The sequence below is a fragment of the Rhineura floridana genome, chromosome 8 (assembly GCF_030035675.1).
Source record: "Rhineura floridana isolate rRhiFlo1 chromosome 8, rRhiFlo1.hap2, whole genome shotgun sequence".
Lineage (NCBI taxonomy): Eukaryota > Metazoa > Chordata > Lepidosauria > Squamata > Rhineuridae > Rhineura > Rhineura floridana.
Genome location: NC_084487.1, coordinates 2677831 through 2704259, shown reverse-complemented (window position 1 = coordinate 2704259; position 26429 = coordinate 2677831). Strand labels below are relative to the sequence as shown.

The window sequence follows — 26429 nt, the reverse complement described above, 5'->3', positions numbered from 1 at the left end:
CCCAGAGGGCCGTGAGTGGCCCACAGCGTGGGCCAAAGATTTCTAGCGAAGACTTTCCCCCCAATTATGCCACCCTGGTTTGTTAAGATAGCAGTGTGAGATGCAATCCTGGTCCATTTCTAACAAGGCCTTGTCCCCCCATTCCTAAGCATGAGTTCTGTAGAATCTGCCACCGTTTTCTAACATTTTGTTTTGCTGCCGCTGCTGACATCTGTTCACGGTAATATCTGTGTACTTTGAGGATGGGAGCAGCATCCAAGCGGTGGGCTGTATCTTTACATTCACACGTCCTGCAGACCGGGTTTGAGAGGTGAGCTGGGCTGTCCACCTGACATCGCAGTGACATCAGGCAACTCTCTTTTGCCTGCGCAGTTGGAAATTAAGCCATGAGGACAAAACCGAGTGCACAGCATTTCCCAAGCGCCGGCAGTCATCTGATCCGTGGTGCCTGGGAAGCCTTTTTTTTGTCTGAGCCCTGCCTTTACTTGCTCCATGCCTGATGTCAGGTGTACAGCAGATGGGCGTCATTTGCGGGCCAAATGGGGAGGCCTGATGGGCCTAATTGGGCCCCTGGGCTGGAGGTTCCCCACCTCTTTGGTGTATTTAAAATCCACCGTTGTTGGTGGCTGACCTGAGGGCTCTACGAAGCCATTTTAGAAGGGGATAAACTTTAAAATAAAAAATAAAAGGACATATATAATGGTTACCTGCCCCAGACCCCTGAGATCAGGCAGTCTCCAAATTTATGTTAATAAAACGTAGCAGTGATTAGAATGTTAGTATGTGTAAGTCAGGCAGAGAGACATGATGAATGCCTAGGACTTGGCTGGGATCTTGGGGGTGCTGAATCCTTGCTGGACAACTCCCCAGGCATGGCTGAATCGCTCCGTGCAAGGGCTGAGTGTGTGCTTCCCTACAGGCTACTCCAGAGGTCACCAATTCAAGCAAGACTTTGCAGGGAGCTGTATCCAGCCAAGAGGTCGATGCAGACCATCTCCAGGCCCAGTTGAGGACCAGCCTGAAGGAGCTGCACCTGAAAGAGATGCGGATCCAGCAGCTGAACAGCAAGGCATGAGGGGTGGGGTGGGGTGTGAGGTTCTTCAGACTGTGCATATTGATCATCTATCGTTCTTGTACTGTTCATATCCCTGCAGTGACCAAGTATGCTCTCATTGCTTCAAAAGTATTTATTTTATAAAGAGGATTTAGGTACTCAAGCTTGTTTCCACAGTCACGAAGGCTGGAAATTGGCATTAAAATAAACTAAACTCTCCAGAGGCTAAGGCTCGTGCAACGTGCTGCCATATACCCTCAGTCTGGTGAGAGCCCTGCTGGTTGTGGCCCAGAGTGGAGGATGTTGTTTGTGTTTATTTTAAAATGTTTATATACTGCTTGGTTGCAACAAAACCTCTAAGATTCAGCTATACCGCTAGTATGATGATGTCCCTAACTACAAGTTTTCATTATAACACGGAACCTCTGTAACACAGGTACATCCCTTGTCCCCCAACCCCGGTGGTGGACTGGATGAGGGCCAATAAACTGAGTCTCAGTATGAGCAAGACGGAGGCGCTGTGGGTTGGTGGTTTCAAAGTCTGGATAATTGCTCACTTGCCTGCTTTGGATGTGGTCGTACTCCCTCTGAAAGAGCAGGTCCATAGTCTGGGGGTGCTCCTGGATCCATATTTGTTGCTAGAGGCCCAGGTGACCTCCGTGGCTAGGAGTGCCTTTCACCAGCTTTGGCTGGTAGAGCAGCTGGACCGAGATAGCCTGACCACTGTTGTCCATGCACTGGTAATCTCCAGGCTGGATTACTTTAATGTGCTTTATGTGGGGCTGCTCTTTTTTTTTTATCATTAATTTTATTCAAATTTTCAAACACAAAACAAAACAAAACAAAAAAGAAACAGATTAAACAATAAAATAAAATGTTGACTTCCGATTTGTGGCAGATCAGTTATAGGTCTATGATATATAACAAACCTGTCTCTTAATATATTACAAAATCACTTTCCTCCAGTAGTTATCTTAATTAATCATCAAATCTCATTAACATCACTTTATTCTTTCTGCAAAAAGTCAAAGAGAGGTTTCCACTCCTTGAGAAATATATCCATCGATTTTTCTCCAAATAAACATGTCAATTAATCCATCTCATCAAGTCTGCTAGGTCCAGTAATTTCAATAGCCATTTTTCCATTATCAGTGTTAATTCCATCTTCCAACTTCCATCCTTGCACCCATAATAATCTTGCTGTCGTAGTCATATAGTAAGAGTCTGATGGGAATTTCCTTCATCACAAATATTTCCTTGCCGTCAATTCTGAATGTGTTGCTGAAATATTGTTGTAAAGTCATATCTCTGTTCCTCTTTTTTACGAAATGCACTAGCACATCTCTTGAGAGTTTTTCCATTGTCACATATCTGGAATTAATTCTATAAATTTTCTCTTTTTCAAGTTCCATCAAATCATTCCAGTCCAGAAATTCCATCGAAGCATTGATAACTTTATCTCTGATATCTTCATCAATTTCTCCAGGGACAATGCCGAATTCCAAACAGTAATCTTTATCTCCAGGATCCACAAACTCCAAATATTTTTCCAGTTCCACACTTGATATATCTGTTCCAATCTCCAGGACTTGCATCCTCCCTTTAATTTTTGCCATAAAGTCCAAATCTTTTTCCAATTCCAAATTTGATATATCTGATCCAATCTCCAGAATTTGCTCCTTCCCTTTAATTTCTTTTTCATCTTCTATTGCTTGTCCATCTGCTCCTTTTCTCATATAATCCTTTATTTCTTTCAGCTCCTGTTTCACTTTACCAAATTCAGTTGCCATCTCTTGTCTACTCTGTCCCAGTTCTTGTTTCGTTATCTTAGTCTCATCCATTATCTTCTGAAACGTATCCAGAGGGGAAAACCCTTCCAGGGATACATCCAGGGTCTCTGCCACTTCTTTGATTGTCATTCTTAAAGCCGAAGAAAAAAACCTTCAAATTTCCAATATAGCCACAATTCCCAAGCAAAGAGTAATTTGCTTCTTTTTCCAGCAATAAGGGAGTTAATATTCCAGGCCTGTTGACATCATCTGGCCAGCACAGTTCTTATCTCCCACACATCCAAGAATGCAAAACAAATTTGGTTCACAGCGCCGAACAATTAGTAACATACACAAACAGTAGATTCGTCTAAAGAAAGTAGTCCAAGAAAAAGTAGTCCCAGACATATATCAATCAAATAATCATCTAGATCAGATTTTCTCTTCGGGTAAGTTGCCCCTCATCCGTTTTAATCTTTATAGTTTCCAAATTCAGGCCAGCTTTTTGCCATAAAAAATAAGATAAGCTTTTTAAATTTTCTTTCCTCCTCCTTAATTCCTTGTATAAAAGAGAGAAGTGTAACTCACCTAGGTATCTTGATTTCTGATTCTTAAACAAATCTCTTTTACTGTAGTAATTTAAGCCAAATGATAAGATTAGACAGAAGAAAGCTCGCCCGTTGTGGATCGTTTAAAAGAAAAAACGTCTCGCTTTTTTCAGCCCAGCTTGCTGGAAGTCCTAACTCCGTCCTCGGCTGCTAGGTATGCCTTCTTTTCCCAGGGAATTCCTGATCGATTCCAGCCACCGACAGCCTAACGAAGTTTCTGTGGATAATCTTCGGTTCACCCTTGCCTGGGAGAACATTTATACCAGTCAAAGTTCCCTTTTGACTGATTTTAAACTGAAAAAAGCTTCTTCTGAGACAGAGCTCATCTCAGAGGCAGCCACAGGCGGAGCAATCCTTCCGGGAAGCCTATGTGGGGCTGCTCTGGAGGTTGGTCCGGAAGCTGCAGCTGGTGCAAAATGCGGCGGTGAGACTGCTCACTGGGGCAGGATATTGCCAACATGTCACCCCGTTGCTGCAAGAATTGCACTGGCTGCCCATTTGCTACTGGGCTTAAGTTCAAGGTGCTGTTTTTGGTATATAAAGCTAATATACAGCTTGCGATCAGGATATATGAAAGATCGTCTTGCCCTTATATACCCAGTCGATCATTGCGCTGTGCAGGTGAGGGCCTCCTGCAGATACCATTTTATCAGGAGGTCCATTCGGCACAGCATAGGAAGCGGACCTTTAGTGTGGCGGCACCTACCCTGTGGAACTCCCTCCCCTTAAACATTAGACAGGCGCCATCTCTGTTATCTTTTCGGTGCCTGTTGAAGACCTTCCTCTTTCAACAAGCCTTTTAAGTAGAAACCTTATCCCACTCTGCATCTGTGCTAGAATTGCTTTTTAATATGTTTTTAGTTACTTTTTAAATATGTTTTTAAGATGTTTTGTTATAATATTTTTTTCGTTGTTTTAAAATCTGGTTTTAAGATGTTTTAAAGTTGTTTTGGTGTTTGCCGCCCTGGGCTCCAAATTTAATAAATAAATAAAAATTAAATAAACCCCGTGTTATAACAAGGTTCTACTCTGTTTAAAGTTAGCAATAAAAACAGTTTAAAAACAAGTAATTAAAACATTTCAGAGGGCATTAAAATCAGCAGTAAACTAAAAAGATTAAGACACATCAATATTTACGTGTCTGGGTAGGCTTGTCTAAACAAATGTTTTAAGCAGGTGCTGAAAAGAAAACAGTGAAGGTGGCATGCCTTTAAGGGCCTTCCCATTTGGGGGCACAGTCTTCAGCTGCAAAATGTGGGGAGTGTTGCCTGAGGGAGGGATCTCAGTCTCTGTGTTTGTCCTGTCTCCAGCTCTCACAGGTTTTTGAGGAGAAGAACTCCCTCTCCCTCCAGCTACGAGGAAGTAGCCGCAACCTGCGTGAGAGCCACCAGCACTACAGCGAGGTCCTTGCCCGCTGTGAGGCACTTGAGAAGCAGATGCAGGAGCTCCAGTCTCCAGTGAAGGATGCGGTAAGGCCAAAGAGTGGCCTGAGAGGCTGCTGGGTAGCAGAGGTTGGCCAACACATGTCATTCTCAGCCTTCCAAGTGCTGTTGCTGGCCAGTTCATTCTTATCTTTCAGAATTCAGGGGAGCACTGCCTGTTTTGATCATCCAAAAAGCACTTTGGGATCCCTTGGATGTTAATATTGGCCTCTGACTACCAGGGTCAGTTGTGTCCATCAGTTGTCTCTCCCAAGACTGAACTATGGGAGGGCCCACAGCTCACTGGTAGACCACAGATTACGCATGCAGAAGGTCCCAAGCTCAGTCCCAACAGCAGCGCCTCCAGCGGAGAAGTATGTCAGGTAGCAGAGCTGGAAGCAACCCTTGGTGAGCTTTCAGAGAGATGGCAGGAACAGACGACGCTGGTCTAAGCGAGATTGAACATAGCATATTTATTACTACTACAATTTATTACCCACCCCTCACCATAGGTTCTCAGCAATTTAAAAATAGAACATTAAAAACAGTTTTAAAGAAGTACAGTCTCAGCAACAGGATGGGTCCTAAAAGCCTCTCTCTCAAGTGACAAGGACTGAGATAAAGAGGTGCATCTTCAGTGAATGATGGAAAACTCTTGAGGGAGCTCCCCTGCCACAGAGGATGCCTTCTCCTGGGCCAACAGAACCCCCAAACTTCTGAGGGCAGTGGAACTACTAAGAGGGGCCCCTCTGCTGAGCTGAATCACCAAGAGGGCTGCCTTTCATATTATTTATGAAGCTTTCTTACTCCGAGTCATAAATCTGTTCCTTCCTCTCTCCCCAACCCCCCATTATTATTATTATGATTATTATTATTTTGCCCTTTCCTGCACCTTCTCCAGCTCTCAAATTCCTTTTTTTAAACATGAGGGTGGCCAGAACTGTACACAGGACCTTCTACCTGGGAGTTACCCCTTTTCACTGCACGGAGCTGTGGGTCCAGGTGGTTGTTGTTATGTGCCTTCAAGTCGACTACGACTTAGGGTGACCCTATGAATCAGTGACCTCCACGAGCATCTGTCATGAACCACCCTGTTCAGGTCTCGTACGTTCAGGGCCCAGGCTAGACCCTGTCAGAACACAAGTGTTTAATTCAGCCTTGTGAGGCTGTAGCTATCTGGTCATCTCTACCAAGTGAGACTTGCCTTGAAGCAGCTAGTTGAGATACAGGTGGTGCTCTTGAGCTGGATCAGTGGCACCGTGCACATGTTTCATGCCTTAATGTGTGCTCTTCTGCCCCAGGGGTCCCTGCCAACAGATGCTGCTCCTGGAGCCCCCCAGGAAAGAAGTGAACACCCCAGGGAGACCTATACACCAGATCTACAGGAACTGCAGATGAAGTGAGTGCTACAGGGTAATCAGAAGACCTCTAGAGGTCACGGGGAGATGGTGATTTTTTTGCTGTCAGAGGAGAGAGGGAAAGACTCATCCTTTTGTGGTGCCCAAGTGATCTTGGACACCCACTGCACATTTATACAAGATCACACCCTTATACTCTTTGGGGGGGGGCTTACTCTAGAGTATCCACCATCCCCTGGTTCCCTGTCCCAGGTCACTAACACAGAGTCTGAACTGGATCCAGCCCATTTGTACTGGAAGGAAAAGTCTTCTCTCTTAACTCCTCTTTAATGAGGGCAGTTACCTTCCTCTTTAAAAACAGCAACCAACGAGAGCTGTATTTGTGGTCTTGTGAATGGGCCATCGGGGTCGCTGCGAAGGGCTGCGCTCCTCACAGTCCCCTTTTCTTTGCAGGCTCTCAGAGGCCAAGCAGCAGCAAAGTAGCGCAAAGCAGGGCCTGTGGCAGTTGGAGGAACAGCTGCAGGAAGAGCGGGACCGGCGCCTGGCGGCCGAGGAGGCCTTCTCCACGGCCCAGGATCACATCCGCAGGTGAGCAGGCTGGCTGGGAAGACCCAGCATCCTCGTTGCTTTAGTCAACGCGCCTTAAAATTGCTAGCTGATTCATAGTCGCCATAAGTCATAACCGACTGTGAAGGCACATAAGAACAACAAACGAAATGACTAAGCAAAGAAAGAAAGAAAGAAACTATTATCTGACAGTCCTCCCGCTATGGGGAAGTACTGGTGGGCACTTGAGCCTTGGGGTGGTATTCGGTGCTACTCCTACTCAGAGTAGATCCACTGAAGTTAATGGGCATGACTAACTTGGGTTAATTCATTACAGTGGGTCTACTGTGAGTAGGGTTTAGTGGGATACCACCCTTGGTTCTTTATGTCTGGCCCTTGACTATAGAAGCCTCCCGGTTGGGTTGGGGAGGGTGTCCCCTTCCGTAACACAGGTGCTGACTCCATCCTGCAATCCAGGTATACGGTCCCAAGCTCTCAGTTGGGGGGGGGGAGTGATGAGAACACAGTCCTGAGGTGATAAAATCAGAAAAGGAAAAGAAATTTTCTGCTGAATTTTTCTTGGGAATCAGCATTTTTATATAGGCAGTGAGAAAGGTGCTCAGGATCCACTAAGATTTTGAATTCATGCAGCAAATCGGATATTTGGCTACTTCAGTCTTTCCTTCCATTTCCTCCCTGACCACAGAGGGGCAGACCTGAGGCTGAGAGAGGTTTATTTAGCTACATCTGCCTCCTGCCCTTCTTCAAAATGTTCAGAACAGTGCGCAAGCTTCACAACAATCCTGTCAAGTATTTATAGCACAGTGGGGAGGAGAGCCTAGCTGGGAGTCCAGAGTCTGTGAGTTCAAATCCCCACTCGTGTCTCCTGGGTGTCAAGGGCCAGCTAAAGATCACCCCACTGTGAGTGACTCAGGGATTACGTGCCCTGCCACCTGTGCAGCCGTGGGCAAGCTGCATAGCCCCAAGGAGCCCAGTTGCCCCCCAGCTGGCAGTTGCGGACAAGGAAGGGCCTGGCTTGTGCAGCTGTGGCAAGCTGAGCAGGCCCTAGCCAGCTGGGGAGGACTAGCCTCAGAGGGAGGCCATGGGAAACCCCCTCTGAACACCGCTTACCATGAAATCCCTATTCATAGGGTCGCCATAAATTGGGATTGAGTTGAAGGCAGTCCAATAAGGATAGATTCATATTCTGTCCTTCCTCCCAGCAGGAGCCCAGGGCGGCAAACAAAAGCACTAAAAACACTCTAAAACATAATAAAAACAGACTTTTAAAATATATTAGAACAAAACATTTTTTAAAAAAAGCTTTAAAACCATGGGCTAAGCTTAGGGCTAGTGACTGACTCAAAGCCACCTGAATCTGACTCCCCACATCTGTACCTGGCATTCACACACACACACACACACTCTTGAGCAGGAGGCAAGGAGAGTCAGTGGCTGCTACGCTCCTGATTGTTAGAAAACACAGGAAACATTTCAGCCTTTTTTTAATGGCTCCTCTGCCTTTTTTTTATTAGCCTAAATATCCACCCTCCCTGTTGAGGTATGTGGAGAGAGTTTGTGATATTGCCCTTCAGGCTTCCTTTTTCTCAATTCTTGGTTGCTGTTGTGGTCCCCAGGCACAGGTGTGGACTGATGCAGCAGCCTAGGAAAGTGTGTGTGTTGGGGGGGCTGAAGTGGGGGGATTTGCAAAGATTTGAAGGTGACGCAGAAGCAGGAAAGGCCCTTGCAGTGAGGATGCTGAAGGACAGCAAAGTGCCTGTTTTCTGGGTGGCTGAGGGAGAAGCAGGCAGAAGTGGCCTTCCAAAATGGCTTGTGCAACCCACGACCAGAGGTTGCTGGCCCCCAGTTCAGGAGCCTGATGCAGTCCCCCAAGACCCCACTGAGTTTGGCAGCAGAAAGCACAAAACAACCCAAGTGGGTTCATCACTGAGGTGGTCAGAGCCCTGATGGACCCCCCCCCCCCCAGTCACCAGATGGACTGGTTGACCAGCAAGGGGTGATATTAGCTGGTAAGATGAGGAAGGGGGACTCTGTGTCTGTTTTGGTGGCCACATCCACCACTGATGCAGCCCAGCGGGGGGCTGGACATGGGTGGTGTTGCCCCTGGGTCAAAAAGGAGTCAGCCACCCTCGATGGAGGCTTTGTGCCTGTTTACCCAAGCACCTTGGCTGACCTTCTTTTCGGAGGTCCTGGGGCACTGATCTGTGTCTGTCCCTGCCCAGGTTGGAATCGAGCGAGTGGGCACACCCTTTGGAGACCAACATTGACATGCCCCCCAGCCCTGAGCATGCACTGCTCGTAGGCCCTGCGGACGGCTCCTTCAGCAAGGTAAGGCTCTTCCCGGCATGTGAGCGCACGCAGCTCCTCCTGCAAGGAAGCCTCAGCTCCTGTTGTTGTGTTTCATGCCTTGCTCTTGTAGAGGTGGTAACCTTGGCCTGCTGTTTGGGGGTATTATTCATTTATTGATAAAAATATTTATATACCGCTATTCGTAAACAAAAATATCAGTGGTTTACAACAGTCATTCAGACATACACGCACACAGAGAGAGAATATGAAATATACATACATGCAAATCACTCACAAATTTTAAGTCAGCTCACCATACATATGCACACCCTCTAGCTGAGAAAGCAAAGCCAAACCACCCACTCCTGTCACCCCTTCTCCCACCTGGCCATGAACAGCCACTTCTCTGCCTCCATCGCACACGCGGAAAGCGCCTTTGAAATAGGTTCGCCTGTAGATTTGCCTTCTCCCAGTGCAGGCAAGCCAAGACGCTGTTTTCTTGGCTGGAACGCCGATTGCCCACAGTCAGGGTTCCTCTTTAAATCTGTGACTGTCCACCAGAAGAGGAAGCCCCATGCCCCACTGGGTCATTGGGATGTGAGATCTGCCTTTTTCACTTACAATGGCTCCTTCTGGCCCTCCCTGCCACACCGTATATATAACCGCCTGCAGACTGCAGGGGCATCCCTCCTGCGCACATGTGCGTGTAGCTTGCAGTGCTTGCAACCTGCCCAGCCTGCTTCCCTTCACAGCAGGAGCCGTCAGTTGGAGTCACCCCACCGTGGCCTGCCTCTTAACCTCTTTTCCCCCCTCCCTTCTTTCTCCTCAGGCTCGAGGGGCCACGGGGCTGCGGCGTGTCCTGCGCTCGCTCTGCTGTTCCCGCCGGCGCTTGCCTCTGCTGCCGACTCTCTACCTCCTCACGGTCCACGTGCTGCTCCTCCTGTGCTTCACGGGCCACTTGTGAGAACCACCCCAGGGTCAGAGAGAGCCCTGCTCCTCCCCAAGGGGAGGGCAGAGGGGGCACATGACTACTTCGGGGCACTGCAGCGCCTCTGCCTGGAGGATCCTGCTGCGCTGTGGTGGATGATGCAGCCGTAGCTTGGGAGCATCCGGAGCCCCTTGCAGGCTGGCCTGATGACAAGGGGAGTGAGTGGTGCAGAGAGCTCAGGACAGCCCCCGCCTGTGGGAGATGGGGCCAGCGGGGGGCTTCCCTCCTCATTAACTACACCATGTTGGTTTTGTTTCTGTTCTTCAAAGGAGGCGTTGGGGTTCTACAGTTCGCTTTGCACACCGAATTGGGGCAAAGCCAGTTCACAGTCCTAAGTTGCCCTTCCCCAACCTGGTGCCCTCCAGATACTTTGGAATACTGAGCCCATCAGCACGGCCGTATGATGCTGGGGCTGATAGGAGTCTGGGAGTCCAAAATGCCTGGGGGTCACAAGGTTGAGGAAGGCTGCTCTAAGTTAATTTTTCTTCCGTTTCTAACATGCTGCTCAGTTGTAATCTGCAGATGAAGGGCTGGAATTCTTCAGCGTTCCAGTCTTCTCGGGGGCTGCGTCTGTTCTCTGTGCCTCGGCAAAGGTCTTCTTGAACTTGATTCTGGGAAGGGACCAAGTGAACTTGCCATAAGGACCTTTTTTTTTGCACCTGCTGTTCGTGTTCTGTGGTTTTGGCACTGGGGAAGGTTGCACTGAAAGGGATGGGAGCCTCAGGCGTAAACCTCGCTCCCTCCTCCATAGAGAGGTGGAGGAGGCCTTGTGCTCAAGAATGAGGGGGAAGGTGACTGTGTGGCCACTGAGCCTGCTCCTTGCATTGCACGGGGGGGGGAGAGGGGGGAGCAGAGGTCTGAGCCCCCTCCCCCCCCGTCCCTTTGGATGGGGTTGGCCAGGTGGGACAGAATATCTGGGGTGTTTCACAGCCTCCTTTGTGCCCAGGCAGTTTGGGAAAGCTCTTCCCTTTCAGTTCAGGCTGCTAGATCTGCTGGATGAGTCCAGAGTGGGGGAGATCTTCAGTGGATGTGGATTTTGAGGCTGAGTCTCTGTCAGCCACTATTGGTGGGGGGGTCCCCAGTGCAGTCTGTACATTTTCCTTACATCTCCCAAATCCAGTCTTCTAACCCTCTGAAAATCCCATCCTGGTGCAATAAAGATTATTATTTTTCTGAGTGAGTTTAGTGAATAGCGTGATTTGGTCAGACTCGTCTGGTGGGCTCAGTTACGAATGGTGCGGCTCTCACAAAAGCTTGCAATATTCTCACGAGCAAGCCTGACAGCCCTTTTTTAGGATATTTTGACACCAAGACCTGAAGGCACTCCAGAATATGACACCCCAAGGGTTAACAAGGACAACAAAGAGAAGCAATAGGATAACTTTAAGGAGTTAATCATGCAAGCTGTCAGTTTTAAAAGCATGCATGAAAACACAAACTGGAATGCAGTTATATTGGTCAGAGAGAGTTGCTGGGGGAGAGGAATGTCGGCAGGGCAAGGAGAAGGGATTCAGCTAAAGGAGGGCAAAGGTGTTCTCAGATGCAGCCGCTTGCGAGTCTGAGAGGGTGCTGTCCTAAAATGCCCAGGAACATGCCTCTTCCTGATACAACATGGGTAAAAGTTAAACCTTCAGCCGAAGCAATGCTTCCAGACAACTACTAGGTGGAAACCCTCGGGCGCGATGTCTGTTTAGCCAGTGATTTGTCTAGAGGGGCACAGGGCATCACAGATTAAGTTTTGGAAAAATGGAGCTGCCAGGGGCATTATGCTTTGAGTCACATACAGAACAGCATTGCCCAAGACATTTTCTGCTCGCCTGTGGATAACGTCTGAGGGGGCTCTCCTTCTATGCCTGAAATGAAACCACATCCTGGTCAAAATTAATCAGAAATCCACTTTGTTCTATAGTAGCTCAGGATCCTAAGGGGAAACCTGTGCTAGGGACTCTGTAGAGGCTGATGGGAGCAGGTACAAAAGCCAACTAGTTTTTAAGTTTATTTTGGTGTGCATTTGATTAGCATGTTAGATTATTAAAAGCTGATGGCCTTTAAAATTGAGTGAGCTCAAAAATAACCACAGACAGTTGTCTTTATTAGACTACTAAGCGGACGTGTACTGGAGGTGATACAAGTGGCAATGAGACGCCAGGGGGCCCTGATTCAGATCCAAGCTCCGCATCCCATGCTCTGATACAATTTTACCAATCCCCTCTCCAAAAAGTTGCACGGGACTAACATCCCATTTATGTTGTGGGTGTGCATCCTATATAAAATATGGCCTGTGGCTTGGCAGTGTTTGGACTTAGGCTGTTTATAGCCAACCAGCAGCAAGATCTAGGAGATCATGGTGCCCACTGCAGACCTTTCCATAAGACCAAGCTTGGACTGTGCACAGTTCCTGCTGTGCATACTGGCAGCATCTCCTGAGCAGAATTCCTCATTCCTCCTATGCATGATCTGGCATTGCTGCATCTCTGCAACGGATTCTGGGCCAGTTCTTCTCACTGAGGAAGTAAAACCTGTGTCTGGTCTCTGTCACTTCAGAGTGCAGGTGGGAGTTGGCGTGATTGCTTTGTCTGGAAGAGCTTTCAATCCCCTGCACATAGAAACTCAGAAGAGCCCTGCTGGATCTGACCATAAGTCCATGTGCTCTAGCATCTTGATCTCCAGATTTCCAGATGCCTCTCGGGAAGTCATGTGAGGGAATGAAGGCAACAGCAATCTCCCACTGTTGCTCCAAAGTGCCTGGTTGCCTGGTGGTTGCATATTATTATTATTAGTAGTAGTAGTTATGTGCCTTCAAGTCGATTTTTATTTTTATTTTTATTAATTTCAAAGCCTTTTTATTGGTTGATGTCATTTGATGGTGAAGACAGCCTTTTGTGTTTCAGACTGGAGGTTATGCTCCATTTCTATTTTGGGTGCATTAACCGTTGAATCTGAAACTGCAGTTTGATGTCAAATCAGACTGATTATAATGTTGCTACCTAAGCAATGAATCCAGCTATTGGAGAAAACAATATTGGCCTGCACAAGATGCATGTTTTCAGCCTGCTATGCTTAAACCACTCCACTAAAGGAAAGGTGGGCATGGTCAATTAAAAACATAGAGCACACCTAGAATTTTGCTAGAACAGATTTCACCTCCCACTGTTTTATCTGGTGCAAAGTGACACTCCTCATGCCCATTGGAAACTATTCTGCTGAACAGTCAGTGCCATTATTCCACAATTGTTTTGGAGCTTTTTTTTAGTGTTGCAAAGTGTTGCTGTACTTCACATATTCACAGAAACAGAAGCAAAAGGAAGTGATTTACTATAGAAAACTTCACTAAAATTGCAAAACCAATCAAACATATGCCCAATTTCCCTGCTTTTTAAAGTTTGATCAAAATACCTGTTGGCTACAGGTACGTTCTTAAACCGCAAGGTTTTTTGCCTATTAGTGGATATACATCTCAGGTATTGAAGGCCAGGATAAAGAGGTGCATCTTCAGCATTCGCCGAAAGTTGTACAATGAAGTTGCCACACGCACCTCTGTGGGGAGGGAGTTCCACAGTTTAGGGGCTGCCATGGGGAATGCCTTCTCCTGGGACGCCACCCCCCAAACGCCTGAGGGTTGTGGGACTACCAAAAGGGCCCCCTCTGCTGTTCTCACCACCCGGGAGGCTCTGTGGGGAAGGGGGCGGTCTTTCAGATATTTGGGGCCTAAGTCGTTTAGGGCTTTCAACACTAACGTGAGCACCTTGAACTGGGCCTGGAAACGAACCGGCAACCAATGCGGCTGTTCTACAATGGGGGTTATATGAGTTGTAAAGGGATCCCCCGCCAGGAATAGAATCATAGAATCATAGAGTTGGAAGTGGCCTTGTAGGCCATCGAGTCCAACCCCCTGCTCACAGCAGGAAATCCACAGCTAGAGCATCTCCAGCAGATAGCTGTCCAGCCTCTGCTTGAAGACATCCAGTGAAGGGGATCCCACCACCTCCCTAGGCAGTCGGTTCCATTGCCGAACCGCCCTTACTGTCAAGCAGTTCCTTCTAATGTCCAATCTGAATCTACGCTCCTGCAACTTAAAACCATTAGACCGAGTCCTACCCTCTGGGGCAGCAGAGAACAAATCTGTACCCTCCTCTATGTGACAGCCCTTCAGGTACTTAAAGAGTGCAATCATGTCGCCCCTCAGCCTTCTCTTCACCAGACTGAACATGCCAAGTTCCTTCAACCTTTCCTCATAAGACTTGTTCTCCATACCGGCTATCATCCTCGTCGCCCTCTTCTGAACCGCTCTAACTTGTCTATATCTTTCTTAAAAAGGCGCCCAAAACTGAACGCAGTATTCCAGATGAGGCCTGACCAATGCAGAATATAGTGGGACTATTACTTCCCTCAACCTGGAAACTATAGCTCTGTTTATGCAGCCCAAAACTGTGTTTGCCTTTTTTGCCGCAGCATCACACTGCTGGGTCATGTTCAACTTGCGATCCACTACAATTCCAAGGTCCTTCTCACACGCACTACTGCTAAGACGGGTATTTCCCATCCTGTACCTGTGCATTTTGTTTTTGTGGCCTAAATGCAGAATCCTGCATTTGTCTTTATTGAATGTCATTTTATTAATTTCAGCCCAATTTTCTAGTCTATCCAGGTCCCTTTGGATTTTATTCCTTTCTTCCATTGTGTTAGCTATCCCTCCCAGTTTCGTATCATCCGCAAACTTCATAAGGCTTCCCTCCACCCCATCATCTAAGTCATTGATAAAAATGTTGAAGAGTATCGGCCCCAGGACAGAGCTCTGTGGCACTCCACTCGAAACTTCCTTCCAGTCCGAAGCAGAGCCACCGACGACCACTCTTTGAGTACGGTTTTCCAACCAGTTGTGAATCCACCTGACAGTATTTCCATCTAGTCCGCACTTGACGAGTTTGCTAATCAAAAGGTCGTGGGGGACTTTGTCAAACACCTTGCTGAAATCTAGATAGATGACATCTCCAGCATTTCCACCATCTACTAGGCTAGTGACCCGATCAAAAAAAGAGATGAGATTAGTTTGACAGGATTTTTTCTTGACAAACCCATGCTGGCTCCTGCTAATCACAGCATTGTCATCTAGATAGTTGCCAATGGACTCTTTTATTATCTGGCTGCTGCTTGGCCCTTGTGGCTAACAGCCATTGATGGCGTTCTCCCCTGTGAAGTTGTGTAATCCCCTTTAAAGGCATCTCATTCACCACAGGTTGAAAAGCTCAGGGCGCATTGTGTGGCGGAGAAGGCCTTCCTTTCGTCTGTCCTGAATCTACTGCCAGTCATTTTCACTGGGTTCTAATGCTACGAGCAGAGAAGGAAAAATGTGTGTGCTGTGAACTCTTCACTTTCCCCACATCACACGTACTTTAAAAGCCTCAAACGTTGAAGCTTTCGCACACAGGGAAAGGAACGAGGTGCTTTCTCTGCACAAGCACATCCCCAAGGGTGTGTGATTAAGCATCCTGGCGCCATCTTGTGTGGTGTGATTGTGTGTGTGTATTCTGCCGTGAAGCTTCCTCAAGGGACTGGCCTACAGGAAATGAGCGAGTTGGGTGAAGTTTAAAACAGGAACTTTGGGTGAGCTCAGCTTCACAGCGGAAACCAAGGTTAAAGTACACAGATCGGCCGTGGAATTGAGGTGTCCCAGCCAAGGTACAAATTTGGGGGTGAGGTGGGGGAGGGAGCTGTGAGCATGTTTGCAGGCGTTGCTGGTGGTGGGGACACCGCCTGGCCCTGTTCTTTGGGTGGTGCTGGAAGGGCACCGGCCCCTTCAGAGCCCTCCCCTCCCCGGATAGGGAACTGGTGCCAAAGACGACGGCAGCAGCAGCCATTGAGCGGTGGGGACTCAGTGATGGGCTGGGGAAAGACAGATGTGTTGGAAGGCAGATGTGCTGCCCTTTCCAATGTGGCCAGAGAGGAGCGATAGCTGCACATCTTTGGCTGGTGTGTCACAATTCAATCCAAAGATTGTGTGTCTTTAATGCACTCTACAGGGGCGCTGGGACGTGGGGTAGGGGCACAACTGTATAGATCTCTGCAGAGCTGAAGATTTTTTGGGGTCATAGACCCCTTTGAAAGTCTGATGAAAGCTGTGGTCTCCATTCCATCCATCCATCCGTCCATCCATCCATGCAATTAATTTTATTGGAAATTGATTTTTTTTGCGCACTCCTCAAACCCCATCCATGGACCACAAGTTAAGAACTACTGCTGTAGAGCATGTCTGAGTCTCCAGAAGCAGGCAGCCCAGGAGGGCCAAGCCAGATCTCCGTCTGTGCCGCAAGTGCGCCACCACCATATGCATGCTGCCAGTTGGCCACTAATGACGTTGCAAGCGACCTGGGCTCCTCCTGGGGCAGGGGCATTTGATGGATGATGAAAAGCTGGTTGATGGGCTTGTGTTGTATGAAACATTCTTGCTGCTGAAATTTGTGTTGCCTTTCTGCTGAGTTTGTTTGTGGGTTGGTGGAAGGGTTTTACTGAAATGCATTTTTTTTATCTTAGGCCTTTTTGGCATTTAACCTCTTTGTAAGTTGGTTAGAGGCTTTTTTTGCTGTTGGCGACTAATCAGACAAATAAATAAATCAGCAAGCCCTTTTCTGAATGGACAATGTAGGTATACCCCAAATATCTGGATAAAAAGGGATTGTTGCTCATGCAAATTAGGCTGCCTCAGACTCTGGGGGAAGACAGTCAGTCAAGGGCAGAAGATCGGTCAACTCTCCTCTGCGACAAGCTCAGGCAACCATCTGCCAGGTCTTGCGTTCAGTCCTCTTATGTTGCTACTCTGCCCACAGGCCTTGTTCACTTGCTTCGTCCCCTAATACAATACCCTGAAAATCGACTGCAGTGTGTAATGTGTGGGCCAGTTAACAAGCACAACTTGTGTTGGAATTGCTTTTTAATATGTTTTTAAAGCTTTTTATTTAAAGAAGTTTTGTTTTAATATATTTTAAAGTCTGTTTTTAAGATCTTTTAGAATGTTTTTAGTGTTTTGTTTGCTGCCCTGGGCTACTGGGACGAAGGGCGGAATATTATTATGATCATCATCATCACCAACAACACTATTACTACATAACAACAATAATAACAATATCCCGCCCTTCCTCCCAGGAGCAGCTCTGATTGCAGGTTGAGACTCGCACAACTGAATGTTCCTTCACGCAAAAACACTCCTCACAAATTGAACGTGTCAGGGAGGAGGTTCAGGCCTGGGTTCCTCACTGGCCAGATGCCGTGTGCTTATGTGCAAATATATATATTTTTAATATATGGGAAAATGTTATCTCTCTCTCTTTGTCTCTGAGCTGGTGCAGTTGAGATGCTGGTTTGTCTGTGTTTTAATGGCTTTTGGAAACCATTACTGTGTCTGACAACCTGGGGGCACTTCCAGACTGTTGCTGTTTTGGGGTTGGATTCAATCACATCCTGGCAAATTTAGGTTGCACAATTATAGCTGAGAGGTCTTGCACAACAAACCCACTTCTCCAAAACAGCAGAAGTTTTTGCAGTCAGGAAAATTATAGAAAAGTGCCCCAGAAAGTATGGATTAGCACTTGCTTTGATGCAGTGATATCTAATCTCTCCACAAACGAACCAGGATAAATGCACAATAAACCAGTAATCTAGAAATGACCTCTGAGGGAGGTATTTTTCAGATTCTCTGTTGGGCCTGTCCTGTCCTGTCCCAGGAGTGCAAAACCTTAAATGTTCCAAAGCTTATTGGGTGCTGCAATAGAAAAGGCCCCTTCACCTCAGGGTGTCACTGTCCCACTCTGGACAACCAAAGGGTGCGGGAGGGCAGAGCCCCACAGATTTCTGAGCAATGTTTGTGCATGTTGAGATACTTAGGATAATGCCACAAAAGCTGGTTGGTTTTTCTTTTTTACCTGCCTCTGGCTATTTCCGATGCTCCCTTGCCTCAACCCAAATCCTGCACTTATTTAATACTCCCCTATTCAGGCTTTGCTTTTGCATGAAAGTCAGCACTGCCTGAAAGGTGACACGTGGGGGGGGGCGTCATACCTCATAAGGGGGCACCTGCTTTGCCCCGGGGTCAGCCAGTGGGATTTCCAGTTCAAACAGATCACCTAGCGAACCTGGGGAAGGCTTTGTGGCCCTGCCTGAGGCCGCGGAGAGCCACTGCGGCCAGTCAGAGAAGAGAATGCAGAGCTAGGTGAAGCATCTTCCTATGTTCATGTGTGTAGCTGGTCTTTAGTTACAGACCACGAGGGGTTAGTCTGGGGTATGGGACCCACAGGGGGTTGTCCTGGGGTCTGTTTCAGAGCTACCACCTCTCCCTCCTGGGCTGGTGTCCGTCCCCTGGTTCAATAGACAAGGCAACACTGGAGTTGATTCTACGCTGCAGTCTTAAGCACTGCCCCAGAGAAGACAGGCTGCCCTGGACAGCAGCCTTTGCCAACCTGGTGCCCTCTGGATATTTGGACTCCCGCTGCCATCAGCTCAAGCATCCCATGGCCTGGCTGGCTGGGGCTGAGGGGAGGTGCACCGAAATAGGAAAGGCCACTGTGAAGGTTGGCTTGCTTGCTCTAACTCTCAGCAAGCAGAAGCGCACACATACACACACCCTGGCATGGATGTGCACCGACTTGGCAGGGGAGGGCAAGCCCAGGTGCGGCAACCCCTGGAAAGCAGCTCCGGTCGGTCCTGAGGTTGTCGCTGCAGGAAGCCACTGCCTTGGCTCTGCCTTGGGTCCACGTTTCCGTTTCTCTGTCCCAAGCAGGGCTGGCGGAAGAAACGCTCCACATCTCACTTTCGGTTTGCAGACCACGTCCTCTTTCCACGCCTGCAGCTCCATGCTGTGTCTCTGTCTCTTGGCATATATTGCATTGGCTTGGGTGGGGAAGGTCTTCTGCCCCCTCCCCGCCCTCTCTCTCTCTCTCTGCTGAAGCAGCATATTCCTCAGTGGGCCAAGAATGCTGGTAGAGGCAAATGCTTCCAATTTCTGGGCGCTAATATGCCACCTTCAGGGGTGTGCCTTGGCCTTTAAGGCAGGGCTGGCCAGCCTGTGGCCTGTGGGCTGTCGATGGCCCCCTCAGAAGCTTGTCTGTGGCCTCCTCAAACTCCTGTTTACCCACAGCAGGTGTGGCAGCAACATTTTAACAAGTAAAGAACTTTGGTTTTGTAGCATCATCCTTGTGAATGTTCAGTCATTTGCTAAACGTTGTCACTTGCTAAAAATCTCCCTCTTCCACACACACACCCTCCACAACATATTTAAAACTCCAGCCCTTTCCAGGTGACTCTCGGTAGATAGCCTGCCTTACTGTTGGTCCGTCTAGGTTAGTATTGTCCATTCTCACGTGCAGCAGCTCTGCAGGGTTTAGGAGTCTACTGTTAGGACTTGGGGGCTGCACTTGAAAACTCCTTCCCTTAATTATCCCTCATCCTCCTTGGCCTTCCCCATCTCAACCTTGACCCACACCTCTGTTGTCCAAGTATTCCATTTTCCTAGCTGTTTTGATGTGTGCTAGAAGCCCACCATTGCTGGAGGGCTCAGTACTTTCTGGGTCCAAGCACGGAAAGAGTGCAAACATGGGAAGCTCAGCTTCCTCTGAGAATCTCGGCATGGCTACCTGACCTTGTATTCTAGTTCTCTCTCTCTCTCCCCCCTAGATGTGGAAGGCCGGCGTGGGCCACAATGTGTCCGTGAAGGTGGAGTCCCAAGGAGATGACTGGGATACAGACCCGGATTTTGTGGTGAGATTTCCTCGCTCCCTTGGGAGCACCACTTTCACCACCATAGGGCTCTGTCCCTCACGCGCCTTCCCAAAGGTGCTGATTGGAGCAGGCACAGCCTTATCAAAGGAAGGCAGTCTATTCCCTGCCCTTGCCAGGAACTGGTGGATGGCCAGGGCTAGCAGGAAACAGAAGGAACTGAAAAGAGTTGGCATTCACCTGTGAGTGTTGGCCGTTTTCCTAGGTAGATTTATGTCAGGGCTGTGTGGGGAACCTCGAGTCTGGGGGCCAAATGCGGCCTTGCAGGCCTCTCCATCTGGCTCTTGGAAAGTTCCCCAGGTCACAGCCCTCACTGGCCAAATGCGGCCCTGCAGGCCTGTCCGTCTGGCCCATGGAGAGTTCCCCAGGTCACAGCCCTCACTGGCCAAATGCGGCCCTGCAGGCCTGTCCGTCTGGCCCTTGGAGAGTTCCCCAGGTCACAGCCCTCATTGGCAAAATGCGGCCCTGCAGGCCTGTCCGTCTGGCCCTTGGAGAGTTCCCCAGGTCACAGCCCTCACTGGCCAAATGCGGCCCTGCAGGCCTCTCCGTCTGGCCCTTGGAGAGTTCCCCAGATCACAGCCCTCACTGGCCAAATGCAGCCCTGCAGGCCTCTCCATCTGGCCCTTGGAGAGTTCCCCAGGTCACAGCTCTCACTGGCCAAATGCGGCCCTGCAGGCCTCTCCGTCTGGCCTTTGGAGAGTTCCCCAGGTCACAGCCCTCACTGGCCCTGCTCTGCTTGGCAGCAAGGTGTCCTTGGACTCTGGCAATGCTCCTCACTTACCTGGATGGAGGACACAGAGGGCTGTGTGAGCCTGTGTAGAAACCATCTCACCATACCAAGGTAACCATTATGCAGAGCTTGGAAAAGTTACTTTTTTGAACTATTATTTATTATTTAATTTGTATCCCGCCCTTCCTCCCAGCAGGAGCCCAGGGTGGCAAACAAAGCACTAAAACACTTCAAAACATCATAAAAACAGATCTTAAAATACATTAAAACAAAACAGCATTAAAAACATTTTAAAAATAACGTTTAAAAAGGGTTAAAAACATTATTAAAAGAACATATTAAATCATTGTAACACAGATGCAGACTGGGATAGGTCTCAACTTAAAAGGCTTGTTGGAAGAGGAAACTGGCCGTGTTGGCTGGGGCTGATGGGAGTTGTAGTTTAAAAAAGTAACTTTTCCAAGCTCTGCAATTACGTTCATTGCTCTGCTCACTTTAACCTCTGTCTCCTGCCACTGCTGGCATGTGGCCCTTGGAAGGTTGAAGGGAATGTGGCCCTTGGCCGGAAAAAGATCCCCTCCCCGTGATTTATGTGGATAGCCATGGTTGAGTTTTACTTTTTAAAGTGGAGTCCAGCATGAATCAACTCTCCTTGCTTACATGGGCAGGGAATGCCAGAAAGTCATCCAGAGATGTTTGTCCCCTTTGCTTAGGCATTAAACATCTGAGAGAAGGTCGATGAAGGTCGACTTCAAGGACTTACAGTGGTACCGATTAATGATAACGATTGTGAACATTTATTTCCCTAATAACTGAATTCTGATTTTTTTAAAATTTTAAACTTATTTTTATTTTATCTTGCATTTTTGTGTACACCACTTAGAGACAATTGCAATTAAGCAGTGTATAAATTGTCAAATTAAATCAGTTGCCTTAATAATATCAATTGGGTGGGTCTCTCTTGCAGAATGACATTTCAGAGAAAGAACAGAGGTGGGGAGCGAAAACTATCGAAGGCTCTGGCCGTGCAGAGCATATTGAGTGAGTGATTTTTCTCCACTGGCCCCCAGTCCCTGTCACAAACCTGCTTCCCATGACTGTCCAATATAACTAGACCCAGTTACTGTATGTTGCATGAAAGGCCAGTCCGAGACCTTTTGTGGCTGCAAGTGGCTGTGCTGAGTGTGATCCGAGAGGTGGGCCCTGGGCCACAAGATCTTCCATTGTCCCAAAAGGTGCTGCTCTGGGGGTGGTGGTGGCTGGCTCTTATTTCCTTCATGGAGTGGCTGTGCACATCCTTGGTGATACTGCATTACCTCTCAAAACTTGCATGGCTGCTTCATTAGTGCCTCTAGAAATATTGCCACCTGGAGAGGGAAGGATCTATTGATTTCAGCTCTCTCAGTTCCTCCGTCTTCCAAACTTAAATTTAGTTCTCCAGGTTTCTGCAGCAATTTGCAATTTAAAAAAAAAATATCATGAAAAACTTCAGCATTATTGTGTGAATTTCTGCTAATAAACACATTCTTGTCTGCAGTTTTGACTAATGTACACATTTTTGCAAACAGTTTCTCCTAATAGAATACATTTTTGTGTTACTTTCACTAAGATATTCATTTTTACGCGCATTTCCCCTCATATATGCATTTTTGTAAACATTGGTTGGTTGGCGAACTGCATCCCACAATTCTAATGAATGCGAATTTCGAAGGATGGCTGTGTTTCTGTCCTCATGTTGTTTTGGAAAGTGTAGATTTGATTGATTCAGCTTGAAATGCAAACTGAATCAATCTTCTCCACCATCTTTATTCCTGAATAATTGTCCTGGGCTGCTTGTTCTGTCAGGGCCCCAGTTACACCAGAGAGTAGCCCTTACTCTGTTGCAGGGGTGGGAGGGCTGGCCTTTCAGTGGAACATGCTGCAGGGAGGGGGCAATATGTCTCTTCCTCCATCTGCCTTCTGTGTATTATTGAACCTGGGCACGGGAGGGACATCATTTTGTCTTTTGAACAGGGCGGCCATTTAGGCATCACCCCCCAAAATGGACACATTTGCATACAATTCGCATATACTACTACATGTGAATAGATAAGAACATAAGAACATAAGAACAAAAGAAGACCCTGCTGGATCAGGCCAGTGGCCCATCTAGTCCAGCATCCTGTTCTCACAGTGGCCAACCAGGTGCCTGGGGGAAGCCCGCAAGCAGGACCCGAGTGCAAGAACACTCTCCCCTCCTGAGGCTTCCGGCAACTGGTTTTCAGAAGCATGCTGCCTCTGACTAGGGTGGCAGAGCACAGCCATCACGGCTAGTAGCCATTGATAGCCCTGTCCTCCATGAATTTGTCTAATCTTCTTTTAAAGACGTCCAAGCTGGTGGCCATTACTGCGTCTTGTGGGAGCAAATTCCATAGTTTAACTATGCGCTGAGTAAAGAAGTACTTCCTTGCCAGTTTAGAAATTATTACTATACTTTAAATACTATTACTATAATTTAAGTACACTGCATTTCACCATAGTGGGGAAGACTAATGACCAGATGATCTATGTGCCTGCTCCGTTGGCTGTTCCAGGTGCTAATTGGCATCTTCAAGGCCCCTGCAGCAGCTCTGCCTTCTTAGTGGTCTTTATCTTTAACATGGACTTGGACAGGACAGACTTCCAAACAGAGGTCCCCTTCACACAGAGGATTGTTCCCTGGCAGCCCTTCAAGTAGAGAATTGCCCTCTGTAAAGCACAAGGCCACTCTGCTACTGAATAGAGGTGCAGGAAGGTCTGAGATCAGCAGCACAGGGTGATTGATCCCATGGAGACTGGTACTGGATGCTCCTCCACCCACCCCAGGCAGTATCACCTCTAGACTGAGGTTGGGGGGGGTGTATTCTGTGCACTTGGGGGTCATAGAATCACAGAACCATAGAGTTGGAAGGGGCCTTTAAGGCCATCGAGCCCAACCCCCTGCTCAGTGCAGGAATCCAACTTGACAACATCCCCGACAGGTTGTGGTGGTGCTGATGGAAACTGAGGTTCCTGTTGTGCGTCATGTTGGGGGTTGCCATGGCAGCGTCCGCTTCTTGAAGGAAAAGGAAGTGGCATGTCTTCAGTGGGCAGTTCGCCAGATTAGGGCTTTCGTAAGAGGCCAGCCGCAAAGGAGGCCAGCCGCAAAGGAGGCCAGCCGCTGTGGAGGAGAAAGCGGAGGAGGGTATGCAGCTTATAGGAGCAGCAGGTTGTTTTGTCCCCCATCCCCCCCCCCGGCTGAAGAGGTAATTCTCTTTTTACTCCTTGGGCAAAGGCCACTTGTGTCCACAAAATGTGTGTGCCATTTTGGGCACTATTTCCAGGGGTAAAGAAAGACACACACACAGACACACACCCTCTCTCTGTCTCTGCATTTGTGAGGCTCAGATTGCCCTCTTAGCTCTTCAGATGAGCATTCAGAGAGGTAATCACTGGAAAGGAAAGGGAGAGACCCAGAGGCATAGGAAGTTGGCTTATCCTGAGTCAGGGCGCTTCCACATGACCTGTTTACTGAGTTTGTTGTGGTTGTTATGTGCCTTCAAGTCTATTACGACTTATGGCGACCCTATGAATCAGTGATCTCCAATAGGATCTGTCGTGAACCACCCTGTTCAGATCTTGTAAGTTCAGGTCTGTGGCTTCCTTTATGGAATCAATCCATCTCTTGTTTGGCCTTCCTCTTTTTCTACTCCCTTCTTTTTTCCCAGCATTATTGTCTTTTCTAGTGAATCGTGTCTTCTCATGATGTGTCCAAAGTATGACAACCTCAGTTTCATCATTTGAGCTACTAGTGATAGTTCTGGTTTAATTTGTTCTAACACCCAATTATTGGTCTTTTTCGCAGTCCATGGTATCCGCAAAGCTCTTCTCCAACACATTTCAAATGAGTTGATTTTTTTCTTATCCCCTTTTTTCACTGTCCAACTTTCACATCCATACATAGAGATCAGGAATACCATGGTCTGAATGATCCTGACTTTCGTGTTCAGTGATACATCTTTACATTTGAGGACCTTTTCTAGTTCTCTCACTGCTGCCCTCCCCAGTCCTAGCCTTCTTCTGATTTCTTGACTATTGTCTCCATTTTGGTTAATGATTGTGCGAAGGTATTGCTAATCCTTGACAAGTTCAATGTCCTCATTGTCAACTTTAAAGGTACATTACCCAGGGCAGGTTACAACACTTTAAAAACATATCATTAAAAAGGGTTAAAAACAACCTAAACAACATCACAGAAAATAGGGTGTTGTCATTACTTTAGTCTTCTTGACGTTCAGCTGTAGTCCTGCTTTCCTGCTTTCCTCTTTAAGTTTCAGTTTACTGAGTAGTCATCCTGATTTGTTTGCAAGGAGTTTAGATGATTTCGTGTCAAAGCAATTGTCACCCCACACTTTCTGGTGCAGACTCACTTTCCTTATTGCAAAAAATCCAATTTGGAGAAGGGGGAGTGAGCAGGTTTGTTGCACAAGACCTCCCACTCAACTATAAATGCTCAACCTGGATTTGACGGTATGTGATTGAATCTCACCCCACCAGTCTGAAAGCACTTCAGTCCCTTGTGTCCAGCGCAGTGTATTGCCTGACTGACTTGAGGTGGCTCTCCAGGGTTCCAGGCAGGGGATGTATCCCAACCCTGCTTGGAGAGGCAGAGATTGCACCTCAAATCTTCTGCATGCAAAGCAGATCAGCTGCCACTGAGCTGTGACGGCTCTTCCCAAACAGAAACATGGGAAGTCGCCTTATACTGAGGCATTAATCCGTTACTCCATCTGGCTCCATCATGTCTACAGGCAGCGGCACTCCAGGGTTTGAGATTCAGGTCCTCCTTCCCAGCCCTACTTGTAGATGCCGGAGATTAAGCTAGGGGCCTTCTGAACACAAACCTGGAGCTCTGCCACTGAGCTACAACCTTTCCCCAACTTTCAGCCCTGGGGCAGGAAATGCAGAGTGCCTGAAAGCTCGTCCCAGATTCTTGCTCAGCCTCGCCTTGAAGATCTGAAAGGGAAGAGAAGGTATGCACCCACACTGAGGTCCGGCAGCCTGTTCCATTGCTGCATCAACCTGAGAGTGAGGAAGCTCCACTTTCGTAGCTGTACACCCCTATAATTTTCAGCCACTCGTTCCTTGTTCTGTCCTCAGAAAACCAAATGAGCAAATGGTTTCCTTCCTCCTCCTGACAGACTTCTTTATTTTTTATTTAGTTATAGAAATGTATATATGTATGTATGTATGTATGTATGAGTCACTTCTCTGTTTCAGCCTATATTAGGGCAATATCCTTATTGGGCCAACTAAAATGTCACAAAAAAAGCGTGCCTGCTTTCGTCTCCTCCAGAAGCCAAGGGAGACCCAATGCAATGGCAAGAATTACAGTCACGTTACGATCCGACAGACTGTGTAGCTTAGGCCTCAACTGCAGTCAAGCTAATCCAGCCATTTCTTCAGGGCCCAGGGAATCTGATGCACACACCAAACATGATTCCACCTTCATTGCAATGGAGGTGAGACCTTCCTTCATACCTGCAAAGTGGCTTGACATTTGTAGACTCTCTTCCAATTGGGATTCGACAAACTCCATCTCTACAGTCCTTTATGAGCACTCCCAGACTACTGTGATTTTTGGGTGGGATTCGATCTCATACCAGCAAATTCTGGTTGTGTAATTATAGTGGATTGGAGGTCTTGAGCTATAATCCTGATTCCCCAAAAGATCAGATTTCTTCTTCTTCTTTTTGCAGTTAGGAAATTTATGGGAAAATGTACTGGAAAGTGTGCGATAAAACTTAAGAACATAAGAACATAAGAAGAGCCTGCTGGATCAGGCCAGTGGCCCATCTAGTCCAGCATCCTGTTCTCACAGTG

The 26429-nt window shown here is 47.7% G+C and overlaps 2 protein-coding genes across 3 annotated transcripts in view; both read left to right on the top strand.

Annotated features, from left to right (window-relative positions):
- The window catches only part of GOLGB1 (golgin B1), a 42411-nt gene extending 31181 nt beyond the window's left edge, over window positions 1-11230 (top strand). Inside the window, exons 18-23 of the mRNA XM_061637987.1 lie at window positions 920-1069; window positions 4742-4900; window positions 6154-6251; window positions 6664-6798; window positions 9000-9105; window positions 9896-11230. Of these exons, the coding sequence (XP_061493971.1) occupies window positions 920-1069; window positions 4742-4900; window positions 6154-6251; window positions 6664-6798; window positions 9000-9105; window positions 9896-10030 (783 nt within the window). The 3' untranslated portion in view covers window positions 10031-11230. The remainder of the gene's footprint in view (window positions 1-919; window positions 1070-4741; window positions 4901-6153; window positions 6252-6663; window positions 6799-8999; window positions 9106-9895) is intronic.
- Window positions 11231-15490: 4260 nt separating this feature from the next.
- LOC133390086 (src substrate cortactin-like) overlaps window positions 15491-26429 on the top strand; it is a 34723-nt gene continuing 23784 nt past the window's right edge. The window contains exons 1-3 of one of the 2 annotated variants that reach the window (XM_061637986.1): window positions 15491-15733; window positions 19718-19801; window positions 21517-21590. In XM_061637986.1, the coding sequence (XP_061493970.1) occupies window positions 19718-19801; window positions 21517-21590 (158 nt within the window). In that variant the 5' untranslated portion in view covers window positions 15491-15733. The remainder of the gene's footprint in view (window positions 15734-19717; window positions 19802-21516; window positions 21591-26429) is intronic. The other variant, XM_061637985.1, reaches the window with a different exon arrangement.